Here is a 16,325-nt window from a genome sequence, read left to right as displayed (position 1 = left end):
ATGATGATGATGATTCAAAAATTATAAAACAGTAATAATAATTTTGCAGTTATTGAAAAATATTAATATTTAAAAATGCTAAAAATGATGATAAATAAATTAAAGCAAACTAATACAAATAATAACCATTATCACTATTATTATTATTATTAAGAATAATAATAATGATTAAAAATTATAAAATAGTAATCATAATTTTGCAGTTATTGAAAAATATTAATATTTAAAAATGCTAAAAATGATGATAAATAAATTAAAACAAACTAATACAAATAATAACCATTATCACTATTATTATTATTATTATTATTAAGAATAATAATAATGATTAAAAAATTATAAAATAGTAATAATAATTTTGCATTTATTGAAAAATATTAATAATAATTAAAAAATGCAAAAAATGATAAATAAGTTAAAATAAATTATTATTGTTATTATTATAATTATTATTATTAGTAGTAATAATGTCGAGTTTTCAAGGTCATTTACTCATGAAATGATTCAAAGAAGGAGAATTTCTAATTAATTTTAGGGTGTAGGTCTTTCAAAAAAAACTGTACTGTTTAGTTCACATTGTAGAATCAAATCATGAATATCTGCTGCCTTAAAATATCGTATTTTCAGTCAAAACATGCATTTTCTTGTGACTTTGCAGGTTGCTCTATCGGCAGGTTTCCAGAGACGTGGTGGACGGAGGATCGGTTCACGTCTGGCTGGACTTCACCAGTAAGATCCAAACCGTTTTATAGCCGTTATTGTGAATAAATGCTGTTAAAATGCATCACAAACTGCAGAAATAGAACTTTTAAACAGAAGTAATGCTAAAAAAGCCGGAGTTTTGTGTGGTTTCTGCCAGATGTCATATTGTTTGGGATTTCCTCTGAGTCTTCGTTTGAAAATAATAGTAAGAAATTAAATATAGAATATAGAATATACGGTGTGCTGATAGAGGAGGCTTAGGATCCCATTTTGAATTTAAGCTTATCATTCATTATTTTTTCTTAATCACAAACAAAAGAGAAATTATTACTAATATTGTAGATGTTCCTAAACAAAATTAAGATGCTATTTAATTTTCTTTATTCATTTTTTAATTTAAAATTAAATGTTAGGATTTGACAATAATGTTGAATGTCAGACAATTTTTCTATTTGCCTAAATTTACTAAACCAGTCTGTAAAACGTGCATTTCGTGGACAACAACATTAATATTGTTCAAAAGAGTTTTGTAATTTAACACCAAAAAACTACAACCTAAAATAATCCTGAACATGTTTTACATTTTTTTGATGATGCTTTTCAAATATATAAATTGAAAATAATATTAAAAACAGTAATAATTAAAAAAAATGACAATAATTGTTATTACTATTATTATTTTAAAATGCTAAAAATATTTCAATAATTTTAAAATAATTAAAAATTGCAGTTAAAAATGGTGATGATGATGATAATGAATATATTTTAATTAATATGTTTTCAGAACTCTCATTAACAATTCAAAATGTGCTGAGGAATTATTTTAGGTTGTATTTTTTGGCATTAAATTTATAAAGTCTTTATGTATGTCGAAATATTGGAATGTACCCAATTACACTGTATGTTTTTATGGTGAAATAAATCAAACTAAGTGTAAATCCGGGTGTAAAGTGTCTGTTAGGTCGACCGCTAAATGATCCTCCATTAAATATTAAATGAGGTAATAAAGTTCCTCCAGGAAACCTTTAACTAGCAGCGCTTCCAGAGAGGGAGTACATGTCCTAAAATATAAAAAAACAAATGAGAAATAAACAAAAACCTGAAGGAGAAGTAGCTCAGATCACAAACGTTTCATCTGACGGGACAAGAACAACCTGAACTTATTATTTTATCCTGTTTATGCATTTTTGTTTAGATCGACAGATTGCCTTGATGCTGCAGAAGAAACTCCACGAAGCGTTTCAGGTAAAAATACGATTCAAAGACGTGTGACTGCTTCCAAATGTTTACATATAAACTCACACAAGTGCATCAATAAATGCATTAATTATGAATCCTTCATTTCTAATTCCAGTATTTCAGATTATTTAAGCTCTTCATGTGTGTTAAACCAAACCTTTAATCCTCAGTACGTTGGTTTGTGATCACATCTCTCTCCTGATAAAGAATCAAACTAAAAATGTACCGTCTGACGTGCAGCATTAAAGCGTGAACTGTTCCTTCTGTCTGCAGGCGTTTGTGGATCATCAGTGGAGCAGCATGTCGTACCTGACCGCCCTGCCCATAAAGGTGAGAGCCAGGAAGAGTTCTCAGTCTAATTTTAGAATCGCTTGGAGGCGTTTTGTAAGAAAAATGGTCAAAATTCTTCTGCTTTCAGCTCCTTAAATGTGAATATGTTCTGTTTTTTCTTTACTCTTCTTCATTCCAAAACAAAACAAGACATTTGTGCTTCAGGAAACGCTGATCAACCTTTTTCTGGCATTTTGTAGCCCAAACAACTAATCAGTTAATCGACTGTAATCATTCCTGGCAGCTGTATTTTAATAGGAATAAACAAACAATATAGAGCAATAAAACTCCCATAAATCCTGAATGAGCAGCAGTGTTACTTCTGATGCTGCACGCTCTATATTTAAGTGAATATAAACCTTTTTTTGCCGCCGCTTTTCAGTTTGAGGAGCCAGTTTACGGCAGCCAGAACACTGACTTCACTACGTTTGTGACGCCTGGAGCTGTTCTCAGGTCAGTACTGTGTGCTGGTCAGTTTTCCTTTGATTCACACATCATTTTAGTCAGATGTCTTTGTCCAAAAAAAAAAAACAAAAATGGTTTAAAATTAGTTTTAAATCGTCCACAGTGACCCAAAATGTGTCCAAACTGACAAATGTCTCAATTTGTGTGTTCGACGTGACAAAGAAACTGACAAAAATTTTGAATATTGTCCCAGCTGAGCACTTGATTAGTTTATACAAAGAAATAATATGAAACAATATTTTAAAAACTGCGAAATGATTGAGTTGATTTGCATCCATGCAGAGTCCAGGAGTGCAAATTGTGCTAACACAAAAAAGATGTATTAAAATCCTGTAGAATTAGTAAAGGAAAGGAAATAAAAACATCTGTTTTTTATTGTGATTGAAAATATTGTTAAATGCCTTGTTTTTGTCCTACAAAGAGTCAAAAACTGAAACATTTTCAAACATCTGTGACATAAAAGAAGAAGAATCCCAAAAAAATCTCTCACTTTAGAACCTAAAATCCACCAAATAATTGTCAGTTTCTGTGATGAATGGCGTGAAGATCACAAAATATTCCTGATTCTTAATGGATTGACTTCCTGCGTCTGATTTATGTTTCAGAATATATTCTAAATGTATAAATGGTTTTTGTTAAAAGCTGTTTTCCTCTTCAGCATCACCTTCTACCTGGCCGTGGGTCTGACGGCGCTTTCCTTTGTCCTGGAGAGGAAAGAAGGACTTCTGGACAGATGCTGGGTGGCAGGTGAGACATTATAGCTCACATCTGTCCAACACAAAAACTAATGCTGTGCCCCGGTTCCATTAATACCACTTTAAACATTAATTTAATGCAGATTTTAAGTACAGAAACACATTCAGACTGCAAAGATTGTATAAAAGCAGGAAAAAATCTAAATACCCAATATTTAAAAACACTTTTTTCCCCACATGGTAATGTAAAAAAGGACATTTGGAAGCTGCTCACAGCTGCTTAAATCAAAGTAATTCTGATTTTAGTGAAGCAGCCAAAGGAAGAGCTTAAAAAATGACAACAAAAACTCACTTGTATTTTCTTTGTGCAACATTTTTTTGTTAAATTTCCTCCAAATTAGATGATCTTTGTTATCAGTGCTGCTTTTTGCACTCACAAACCACAAAAAATGACTTATGTCACACATTCCTTTGATAAAAATAGATTTTCAGGTTACAAAAACAAAAGAATTTCAGACCCAAAAACGCCTGAATGAAGCGTTTTCTCTGTGTGCTGCTGGAGTTTTAGCTTCTTTTCTGAAATACTCTATGATAGTGTGTATTCTAATTATTAAACTGTTTGTTTGGATCGTCTTTAGTTAGACTTTTATAAGATATGTGTTCCCTGTGTTGGTGATAAATCTGTGATATTAACGAGAATCCAATCAGTGCATCGTTTAGATGTAGTTTGATGTGTGACCAGTAGAGGGAGCAACAGGATCGCAGCAGACACTCTGAGCAGCTCTTTCCTTTATTATTCTTCATATATTAACATTTTTTAGCTTTAAAATATTTAACAGGAATCTGAAACTTGCCTATTTAATATGCATGGTGTTTAAATTGATAGTAGACTCTGAGATATTTTTAAAAATCACATTACCTGCATGTTCATCTGCTGCTTTGTTTTGCAGATGATTTCAGTTTGACGGTTTGTCCAAAACAACCCGAAACCGTCTAAAATTTGTTTTAGTTTGTCAACATTGACCCAAGAATTGTCCAGTTTGTCAAAAATGTGTCCCAAGTGACAAAAAAGTAAAAAGAAATTATTGAAATTCTCCCAGCTAAGCAATTTATTAATTTATGCAACGAAATAATATGGAAATAAGCAATATTTTTAAAACTGTGGCGTGATTATGAGTTCAGGAGAGCAAACTGTGCTGTGAAACAAGAAAGAAATCTATTAAATCCTGTAGAATTAGTAAAGCAGAGGAAAAAAGCATCTGTTTGTTATTGAAAGTCTTAATTTTATATTGTTAAATGCCTTGTTTTTGTCCTACAAAGAGTCAAAAAGATTTTCAAATTCTTCTGATTATAAAAAAAGAAGAATCGGCAAAATCTCACATTTAAGATCCTAAAATCCATCAAATAGCACCAAATATTTGTCAATTTCTGTGGTAAATGACGTAAAGTTCACAAAACATTTCTGATTAATTGACAGAACTGACCGACAGCTGCAGTTCTGCAGTGAAGTGACGATCTAAACCAGATTTTGCAGAGGTTTTCAGAACGTCTTTGTATTTGTGCGTCTCCTCCAGGTGTGAGCTCTCTGGAGACGATGCTGGCTCACCTCTTCTCTCAGCTGTTCGTCATCAGCGTTCAGATCATCCTGCTGCTGCTCTTCATCCTCCTCGTCTTCAAGGTTACACACACCGACAAACGACACACAAACACTAAACACACACGCCTCACGCTAAACGGAGCTTTATCGATCGCTGCAAAAATGAGGAAGGAGAGTGACGGCAGGGAAACGCCGGCTGACTGAGAGAAACAGAAGCTGTATGAGGCGTTCCATCGATGGGGTTCGTTTGCTGCTCATTGTGAAGCTGACCACAGAGTCAGACTGTTTAACCTTCATTCAGTCCAGTAAATCACAGCATCGTAACTGATAAATAGCTCCAAAAATGACACAAAACAATGAATAAAGCAAAACACAAAATGACAAAACTAAGACAAAAATAAGCGAGACAAAAAGGAAACGCAAGACGACAAAAGTCTGACAAAAAACAAGACAAAAAAGTACATAAATGAGACAAAATGACAAAAGAAAAATGAACAAGCTAGTATTTTACTATTGAAAAGACAAAAAACAACAAAAACAAGACAAAATTTTACAAAAATGACACAAAATGATAAAAGTGAGACATAAAACGACTAAAAATAACACAAGCGGCACGAAACAAAACTAAAAATTGGACAAAAAATGGACAGATGAGACAAAAAATGACAAAAGTGTGAAACAGAATGACAAAATCTACACACAAAACTATGCTTAAAGCAAAACATGAAATGGCAAAACTAAGACGAGAAACACAAATGAGACACCAAGGAAACACAACACGACAAAAACGAGAAACATACGACAAGAAAAGCGAAAAAAATGTGATACAAAAAAGGAGACAAATGACACGAAACGGAACAAAAAGAGAGAAAATTTGACAAAAAAGTAACAAAGTGATAAAAAAATGGACAAACGACACAAACAAGACAAAAAGGAAATGCAAAAAGACAAAAAAATGAAACGACTAAAGTCAGACAAAAAACACAAACAAGACAAAATATTACAAAAATGAGACCCAGAATGACAAAAGAACAATCTAGTATTTTACTTTCTGATCCAAACAACTTGTCATGGTCTAGAAATCATTTTAAATTTATAGTTTTACTAATTTACAATCTGCAGTTAATGTCTTCTCTGGAATTTTTACACTTTGAGGGCCGGATTGGACCCTCTGGAGGACCACTTATGGCCCGCAGACCTCATGTTGGACACCCCTGCTCTACATCAAACTGCTGGTGGTTAGAAGGTTTGATTAGACAGAATATATGAAGTGAATCTCTGAAGCTTACGTAGCAAAGTCGTTTAAGCCCAGGATGCAGCAACGGTTCCCCAAACAGGAAAATCTGCACACAGTGAGGCGAGCAATGCCGTTAAAATGTCTAAACCATCAATAAAATCCAACTGACTCATGGCACAATCGATTTTTTTTTGCAAAACTTGACATTCTCAGCATACATTTTGCTGCTCTGAGGTTACAGCTGTCGTTTCCTGTAGCAAAGTAATGCAAAACGATGAGCCAGGCCAGCATCCAAAAAGCTCAAAATGTGTGAAACTGAATGTTTGGAAAGTGCTACCAGTGTTAAGGAGTTAATGAAAAGATCTTCCAAACACATATTGTGTTTAATAGTGCAGCCACATGCACCGCTAAGGAGTTTAAAGATCATTTCTTGGTGTAATTCATGACTTTTTTGGACAAAGAGGGTCAAAAGAGACAAGCAATGTGGAGAAAGAAGGTGGAAAATGGTCCAGTTAGTCAGAATCCAAGCTGTGGATTCAGCACGCCTTAACCACTCAGCTATGTAATAGTGCTATCCCATTACAAGCTGTTTAAAACTCTAGCATTGTGATAATGAGGAAAAGTAGTTGGAAATGTTTCCTTTAATATTTACATAAGAAGCTGTGAAGCCTTAAATAGAGCTGCAGAAGGGAGCAAAGCTGTCCCATCGTGTGTGATTAGATCTGAAAATATGATGAAAAAGGAGATAAAGAGACCTGCAGAGACACAAAAAGACCCCAAAAAATAAAAAGATAAAAAAGAAGACAGCAGAGCAAAAAAAAACCTGTTCCAAATCACATTAAAGCGAAGGAACGCTGCAAGTCTCTGTTCAGAAGATTCAAGGTGAGGACTCCACAACGTGTGTGTGTGTGTGTGTGTGTGTGTGTGTGTGTGTGTGTGTGTGTGTGTGTGTGTGTGTGTGTGTTAAGACACTATCCGTCGCCCCTGACGACGCGCAAAAATAGACGTGCACCGAGAGGCCACATGACCGCCCGGTTGCCACAGCAATCAAGGGCTGTTGTCGTGGCGATCCCGCAGTGATCCCTGGATACGGGCAACGCGGGAAGTGATTTATGGAGTGGTGGTCTCTTTGGACTTCAGCGCCTTAATTAACACACACACACACACACACACACACACACAGCTGCCTGCACTCCTCTCCCTGCTTTGATTCCCTTCTGATAATCGATAGAGAGCGTGTTAAATCTGACCTCTGCACCACGTTTCCTCTCCACTGCGTCATATTTTATAGGAGAAAAATGAATCCTGGACATCAGAGGTCAATAAAAGCTGTTTGGTGGCAGCAGTGGAGCGTTTTTAACATAATTACGGCTCCAGTCCGCAGCAGGTGAACTCAGACTTCTGATGATGTTGTAAAAATGCTAATGAGCGGAGCTAAAAAGCCTGCTAGCTCGGTCAAACATTAACCTTGAACACGTCAGAACTGCTGCCTGTCCGACTCTCAACAAAACAGACCATAATAATCAGTGAGAGCAGGGGTGTCAAACATGTGGCCTGTGGGTCAAAAGCGGTCCTTCAGAGGGTCCAATCCGGCCCTCAAAGTGTAAGAATGTCAGAGAAGACATTAGCTGCAGATTGTTCAGGGTGTTTAGTAAAAACATAACTCCTTAAATGTGAACATTCTCAGAACGTACTTTTTTGCACTAAAACAAAGGAACCACTATGAGTTCTGGTCATTTATATTTTATATTTTATAACTAAAATGAGTTTGACGTGTCTGATTAAGAGATTTAGATGCATTATGCTAGTAGCCGTTAGCCTTTTGCGTCCAGTAGAGATGAGGAACCGTCTGAAACTCGTTTTTTTCCAGTTGCACACATTCATTTTCTTCGCGTTTTTGAAGTCGTCTTTAAAACCAGCCAACGTCGACTTCACTTCACAATTTTGGATCCATAACTTTCTTGTTTCGCAGCCTCTTCCTCATTAAGAATCCCATCTGAGCCTTTGCTTTCTGCGTTAATTTGAAATATGCTGGCGAGTTTCAGCTTTTTCATTTTTCTGTGTATTTGAGCTGTTTCTAGTTTCCGTGTAAATAGCCCGTTGATCACTCTTGTGACTCTACCACTGTCTTGTAATGTCGATACTCATAAAACACCATATTTACTCCCAGGTGGATGCAGATTTTCATTATTTTATGAGAAAAGGTGGATGCATTAAACCGTAGACTGATGTAAGTTTGAATAATGAGGTTGCAAAAGTGCAGATTGTGCTATTTTATATTAAAAATCAACTTTCTCACTCGTTGGAAATAATATATCCAAACAGTGTTGTGAATTTGTGGTCATTTATATTTGTGTTGTGTCTGCAGAAATAATGACGGTTGAATTTCACTCCCTTTAAAGTCTGTTGGCCCCTCATTGCCATCTTTTCTCACTGCTGCTCGTTCTTTATCTTTTCCTGCAGATGCCTAACGAAGGCTCCTTGGTTCTGGTCATAATCCTGATCGTGCTGCAGGGCGTCACCGGCATCTCGTTCGGCCTCGTCATCTCGTCCGCCATCGACGACGAGCAGAACGCCAACCAGGCCGCCCTGGGCATCTTCTACCCCAACCTCATCCTCAGCGGTGAGCGCATGTTTATTCACCTGCACTTTAAAAAGAAGATGTGCGTGAGTGTTGACTGCCTTAAAAAGCGCAGGAGGAGTCCGATTACTGGAGCTTTATTGAAGCAGAAAGCTGATTAAAGACTCTTTGATGCTGTGAACTGGGTGTGTAGGCAGTGAAGAAGGACGTTTGTTTAGAACATCAGAAGTTTCGAGGCTTCAGGAGGACTCGTGGGTTGAAGACTTTCTGTAACAGTTGAGCTAAATTAAGAGAAGAAGTTCACGTCCTCACAGTCACTGCCATGTGGGTGGTCCTGGTGTTTGTGCATTTTCAGTGTTTGTGGCACAAACACGAGAAAAAACCCGAGCGTATGCATGGATGTCGTATGGAAATACAACACAAGCTCCATCTAAACATTAACAGGAAACTGAATGAGCTGCAGATGGGAGTCTTTGGTTATGATTGGCAGAAAAACAGGAACACTCAACTACAGACGCTCATTACTACTAGCATAGATAGATGGATGGATAAATGGATGGATGGATGGATGGATAAATGGATGGATGGATGGATGGATGGATAAATGGATGGATAGAATTATTCTCCATAATAACGCTGTTGGGTCTCAGCCTTATTACATGTCAGACAAAACAGTATTTTCCGGATTTTTCGTTGGCTTTTGGTTGTTGCTAGAGGTACGGACCCGTACCCGTAGCCTGTGGCCTACGGATACGGCACTTTCCATTTGCCAATCCGATACGCGAGATCTGGTCATGTGACTCCCGGTAGACGCTAGAGGTACGGACCCGTAGCATCGGTACTACAGGTACGGACCCTAAACCTAACCCTAACCCTAACCTTAACCTTAACCTTTGCTTACCTTTCAACAGTTTGCAGTGGTTAGCAGCTTCTTGACTCGCGAGACTCGCATACGGGTCCATATCTGTCGGCAAATGGAAAGCCTGTGGCCTACGGATACGGGTCCGTATGTGTAGACACTACCTTGGCTTTTAGTCCCTAATGTGTAAATTCCTCTGGTAAAATCACATCACAGATAACACTGCAGGGTCTTAAACCTAAAGTTTATACTTGTTAGGTTGTTTTTTTTCTTTCTGTTGTGTTATATTATTGTTGCAGCTTTCTGCAGGACAGACTAACGGCTGCTTGTTTTCAGAATCCAGGAACAAAGTGTGTTTCAGCAGCAGGTCACAGCGTGTCCTCTCCATCCATCCTGTCTTTCAGGTATCATCTGGCCGGTGGAGTGTATCCCTTATCCTCTCCGCTACCTCAGCCTGGCTCTTCCTCAGACCTACGCCTCTGAAGCCCTCCGCTGTATCATGTACAGAGGTGAGCTGCACGTTGCACAGCACTCATGTACAGTTTCATGACATCTCCAGCTCCCGTACCTCACCATGTGTGTGAGAGTCGCCTCAGATGGTCGAATGCCACGAGGCCCGGGGGCTGAATCATTAATCAGCCGTGGATCCTGTGTAACTCATCCTCCTGGAATGAAAGGTGTAGTGGTTTTGCTCTGTTTCCCGGTCTTTTCTCCTCATCTTGACCTCAGCGCCTCCCAACAATAACGCCTGACGACGGCTCGCTCTGTGTTACACGATACGCAGGAAGTCACGGCAGCCATTTCCGGTTAAAAAACATCACCGTGGAAGACGAGAAGTCCAAAGTGTCAGGATTCAGTTCGGGGGATTAACTGGAACTTTTTTTTTTCCAGCTTGGCAGCTGTAGCTTCATCCCTCATCCTGCCTCATTTGTTAATTGGATTCGCTGACAAATGTTGCGTTCAAGTTCCGCTGCATGTTTGCACCCGATTTAGCTTTAACGCAACGAGAAGGAACTGCAGATAGATTAATAGTCCAGCAGCCCAGACGCCCCACCGTGTTCCCCCCACAACAAAATGCCACTTGATTTTTTTTAACCGTTATGATGATGTCCTAACAGTAAACTCGCTCATTCCCAGTGGACTTGTTTATGCTATGTTTTACCTTACCCAGAAACGCAATATTTTCTGCTAATTTTTCTTTCTTTTTTGTCAGAAACTGACATAGCTGTTGTAGCATTTCACTCATGGCAATCCCAGCATGTTACACATCATATAATAGCCTGGAATCTGTAGTTGACAGATATAAGCCGATGCCCTCAGACTGTTCTTGTTTTTTCATTTCAATAGAAATCACTAATGATAAAATGACAGCGTGTCTCAGAGTTAACTTATTAGCAGAAATTTTTAATATTAGCAAATCAAATTGTGTTTTATATAATATATACTAATGTATTCTATATTGCAATGTTTGGTTACTAACAAGTATTGACTTACTGCAATTCTATTTTTACAGGATGGTATAACATTTTTTACCTGTCTTATTTGTCTTTAACCCTCCTGTTGTCCTCATTTACAGGCGCCAAGAAAGATTGTTTCCTTGTCTAAAAAAAATCCAGAATTTCAGTAAAAAAATTCCCCAAATTTCTGAAAATTTGAAAAAAAACCTTCTGGAAGAAAATTCCAATAATTCCTTAAAAGTTTCCCTTAAAAATTTTATTTTAAAAAAATCCCCCAAATTTGGCAGGAAAATTCTTGTAAATAGTTTTTTTTTAAAAATGAGTTAAAATCTTCCAATAAAATCCTAAAAATATCTAAAGTGATTCCATATATATCAGTAAAACTTCTTTTCTTTAAGAACATTCACATAAAAATCAACAACAATTCACTGCATTTTGGTTGATTTTTTTCTGAATGTTCTTAAGAAAGATTTTTAACATTTTTTTTTCCCACCAAAAAATGTTCAAAGATTTCCCAGAAATGTTAAAAATGTGGACATCAGAAGTTTCACTGTAAAAATGCATTTTTTTCCCCGCATTTGCAAATTTTAAAACGGGTTAATTTGACCCACAGGACGACACGAGGGATAAAGACAGCATCTCTGTATTAATTATGGATTCTATGGTTTACAAGACAAACTTAAGGCGTTAAACTACAGTCGGATTTAAATTTATTGCCGCTTCGAACACGTTTCTCCGTGATGAGTTGATTTCTGTCCATTTGTGGCTTTCTGTATCTGAAAAGTGTGAATCTCCCTCCAGGCTGGGGTCTGTCTCAGATGATGGTGTGGCGAGGCTTCGTCGTCACTCTGGGATGGAACACTTTCTTCCTCATCCTGGCGACGGTCATCCTGAAGCTGAGGACGTGACGACCTCACTAGAGATCATCCTGGAAGAGCCGACAGGTGAAGCCCCGCGGTCGTGCCTCACCTGGGGCACCAGAAAACAGAAGGAAAATGGGAGCGGGGGGCATTACTGTGGTTTAATGGACCAGCAAGTGGATGCATCAGACTCCCTCCTCCACATTTCAAACACACTCGCAAACACACAATCCAGCTGCCTAGCTGATCCTGGAACAGTTGCTTTGGCCTCTTTAAAAGTGGGTTTAAACTCAAGCTGCTGCACGTAGAAGTTGACAACGTGCACAGTATTTGAATATGTGTTAAATAGTGAAGATAGCTGTCGTCTGTCGGCTTGTTTCACTTCTACGTGCAGCTTCTTGAATGGCCGACTCAGGGTCACTGTTTAAAGTTTCTGTTTACCCTTAGTCTTAATGCTGATAGAGAGATTTTTCTGTTTTGTTTGACGATAAGTTGAGCCTGAGCCGTTCCTTTTGGGGGGGAAATGAGGAAAAAATCACGGTGAACATACTGACTGTAAATGTAGGACGTACAGCATTCACAACCTACATTTTTGAGAAAATATATGTAGATTTTACATTAAAACTAAGAGTCTTAGCACAAATAAAGGCATTTGTCCTCAAGAAAATGTGAAAACGGAGATGAGGATTGATGTCGTGGGACTGGATTTTAAAGATTGCTTCATGCTGCCCAGAAGATCCTCCGTCATTCCCAGCTGCTCGCTCGTCAGGTTTCTGTTCGACATCCTGTCTGGTTTTGGCAGGAAGACGCAGCCGTGTCGCTCACGCAGATGTGTCACGCACGCCGTCACCGTTTCAGGTTGACTGTGTTCTCTAGAAGTCGTGTTTTGTGCCTGGTTGGTGATGGGAACAGATCGGTACTGTATCGTTTATTTTTGCTGCTCTCTACTTTGCTGGACAGAGTGGAGGCCGTTGGATTTATTTCCTCTCACAGTTCAGGTGTGTCTGCTTCCATATAATTCTGTTGTTTTTTTTTTACACCAAACTGCTCCAACTTTATACTTTGTTTCGGAACCTTCCTCTAACGATGAGAATAAAAGCACACAGGAGGAGTGATGTTTGGTTTCAGCATGTCATGGAGATGGTGTCGGCACTGTGGGGGATTGGAAGAAAAATCCAGAAAAATTTAATCAAATGTAGACTTTTCTTCCTTTTTATGTACAAATAATCTGTAGTGAAGAAGGCTACACTTTCAAATCTCTCTTCAAGGTGCTTTTATGTGTATTTTTTTTGTAGTTTTTTTTTAAATTACAACACAGTCCATCTTTAAATTGTTAGAAATGGGTATGTTTTGTGTTCTGCTTTTTGCATTTTGTATAAACAAGCATGAAACAATATATAAAAGTGAGACATTTTAATTTGGAACTGCTAAAGTAATCAGATTATTAGTAAAAAACTATTCTCTGTTCTTAATGATAATATCGTTTATTTTGCTGCTGTTTCTCTGCCGTGACCACATGTTGTCCATCCTGCTTTTAAAGGAATAGTTTGACATTTTTGTGGTAAAAAATGCGTTTAATTGGTGCTACATTCTGCATAGAATACAATCATTAGCGAGTTAGCTTAGCATAAAGACTGGAAACAAATTCTATATTTAATGTTTTATTGGTATAGAAGCCTAACTTAAATGTTATGGTATAGCCAAAAAATATTTGCATTTTCACCTGTTTGTTTGGATTAAACTCATTCAGTTGCATTAACACCTCTCATTTCACTCAGAAAGACAGAAACTGAGCATATTTCTGGAACTGTTTCTTTAAAAGTGAGGCCCACAGTGTTGGAAAAGCACCAGATCAGCATCACGTGTTGTGCCAATCTAAGACAAATGTTTACATTCATCCTGGCTTCATAAATCTGATTCTTTTTATTAGCGGACAGTCCAGCTGTAGATCTAAACGTGTATGTTCTGCTTGACGTGTGGTGAATGCTCCCTATTTAGTATCTATGATGCCAACAGTGCTCCAGTGATGTTATTATGTCCATTAACATGATAATTAATGGATCTCGATGGCTGTAAATTCCTCTGATTTCCTGCTCTGTAAATCTGCTGCTGTTTTTCCGCCGTACATTCATCAGTATCGCACGTTTTAAGGGACATCGCGTTCTTGTTCGGTGAAGAAAAAGGGGCTGTAACCTCTTCACTCGTGTTCAGATGACACCACCGTTGTTCTAAATGGGCTCAGCTGTATTTTTGCCAAACTGTAGCCGCTGACAGAAAGCTGAAGATGAATCCTTCTCTGTGCCTGATCGACTCCCATCACACGATATCTTTATAAAATGACTTTAAAGTGGTGGATTGTCTCTGCTGGAACTAGTACAGATTATGTGAAAGAATTGAATATTATTTGCTAATTTTGTGAGGACACCTTTTTATTTTCTGGACAGTTATCATCATTATATTGCCAAAAACTGTGTTGAATCTGTGAAAGGTTGGGGATTTCTGTTCTAAAGTGCTCTGCGTCCTGATCTGAGGAGGAAACATCCATGTTCCAATGAAAAGTAAACTTATTGGAGCAAAAGTCTGCATGCAGGGAAGCACTTTAGAAGATTTACATGAACTGCAATTATCCTACTGAAGATGTTATTTCTAATGCGCTGATCACCTGGTTTCTTAGCTGCTCGGTCACTCTGAGAATCTGTGCAGATGTTCACGGTTTCCAGACGACGAATCCTCATTTGGTTTCCGTTTGTGCTGCCATGAGATTGACATTTTTCACTGACTTTAAAACATCCAAACTGTTCGATGCATTACTAAATCACTAAAAATGAATTGTAACGATGCCGATTCTTTGACCTTTAATCAGAACAGAACAAAGATCTCTGCAGTGCTGGAGGATTTCATTCTGCTTTAGGGTAAAAATACGCTCTTGTTTCTGTTTTTTAAGCCAATCCAAATCATCTTGGGTGCTACTAAGCCCAGGATGCAGTGATGGTGCCCCTAAATGGAAACTGGTGAAATGTTAGGGAACGTTTGCACGCAGGAAACTGTCACTGAATCGGCGAATTCACTGAAAAAACAAGCAGAGATGCCTTGTTTCACAAAATTCTCAGCTAAACTTTTTCATTGTGTAGGTTGCTGTTCATAGGTTGTTTTGTCGTTTTCTGTTGGCTTTTACCCGTAATCAACATTTTAATTGTTGTTTTAATGTTGTTTGGTTTACGATTAAAAGCCTAAGTATAATATGGAACATTTCTTTATAGAAATACATCATTGTCAGATGCAGATTCTGTTCACTTGTGCACTCAGATTGTCCTAAATGTCTCCAACAAACCCAGAGATGGCTGATTGGTTAGATTATTTTGATACCAGCGCCGGGCTGCTGTGCCTCGCTACAATAAGACAGAAGTACAGAAGCTTTTTACTGAGAGCCTGTTGTGATCACATGACACAAATTGCCTTTAAATTTCTGCTGTTTCCCCTCATAACACGACAGAATAGTCTAAAAGTCTGTTTACCGAGGTAATCTTGTCTAATCTGTTCTCGTTATTTCATAATTCATCTCTGTCCGTCTGTTTGTGTGTGTGTTTTCTCTGCTGGATGGAAGTGGGCAGGACAGGAATCAGCGGTTGCATAAATCTGACATTTCACAATCGGCTTCTGAATATGACGGTTGGGTTGCTTGCTTAAGTTGCCAGGCAGCCATCAGTCAGATCTGACCAAACAATACCCGCAGTGTCCTCACTCTGAATGTCAGACTCATAAATTATGTCTCAGAAGCTTTAATGCTCCTGAGAAGTCCTTCAAACTAGGTTTTAGAGGCTTTAAATGAAGACAAATGTGAAATTCTCACTGAAAAAGCAAATATAATGTCAACTAAAATATGGCTGCTTCGTGCATGTTTCCTGCAGACATCTGAACAGGTGAAGTTTCTTTCATGTTTTGGTGTGTTTAGTTGGAATATTGCGGTTCATGTAAACTGGGATATGAAGGTTTGTGTCGTACGAACTGCTCCAAACTCCACTCGACTACCTCCGCCGCCTCCTCCCCAAAGGGCATGTAAAGCATTTACACTCCTGTGTTGTGACATGTATGCACTGTGATCGCAGACGATGAAGTTCATTTATTCTCCAACAATAAACCTGGTTGTAAAATCCTCCCTTTGTCGAGATCTTCTCAATTTCAGAGCCGTGCCAGGATTATTTTTTTTATTTTTTACTCTACTCAGTAAACCCCCACAATTCCTGTGGTTGCAGAAACATCCCCGAGGCCGCGGACGACAGATTTATTTAATGACATAGTGCCT

General features: G+C 37.9%; 1 protein-coding gene across 2 annotated transcripts in view; it reads left to right on the top strand.

The window, feature by feature from the left end:
- abch1 (ATP-binding cassette, sub-family H, member 1) overlaps positions 1-16,176 on the top strand; it is a 39,749-nt gene extending 23,573 nt beyond the window's left edge. For both annotated transcript variants that reach the window (XM_051960180.1, XM_051960181.1), the window contains 9 exons: positions 659-729; positions 1,898-1,947; positions 2,215-2,271; positions 2,654-2,724; positions 3,395-3,483; positions 5,006-5,109; positions 8,729-8,888; positions 10,110-10,214; positions 11,964-16,176. In XM_051960180.1, the coding sequence (XP_051816140.1) occupies positions 659-729; positions 1,898-1,947; positions 2,215-2,271; positions 2,654-2,724; positions 3,395-3,483; positions 5,006-5,109; positions 8,729-8,888; positions 10,110-10,214; positions 11,964-12,070 (814 nt within the window). In that variant the 3' untranslated portion in view covers positions 12,071-16,176. The remainder of the gene's footprint in view (positions 1-658; positions 730-1,897; positions 1,948-2,214; positions 2,272-2,653; positions 2,725-3,394; positions 3,484-5,005; positions 5,110-8,728; positions 8,889-10,109; positions 10,215-11,963) is intronic.
- Positions 16,177-16,325: the final 149 nt, after the last annotated feature.

This window comes from Acanthochromis polyacanthus, chromosome 15, assembly GCF_021347895.1.
Source record: "Acanthochromis polyacanthus isolate Apoly-LR-REF ecotype Palm Island chromosome 15, KAUST_Apoly_ChrSc, whole genome shotgun sequence".
Classification (NCBI taxonomy): Eukaryota; Metazoa; Chordata; class Actinopteri; family Pomacentridae; genus Acanthochromis; species Acanthochromis polyacanthus.
The sequence above is the reverse complement of the archived record's forward strand: the minus strand, read 5'-3'. Positions and strand labels throughout refer to the sequence as shown.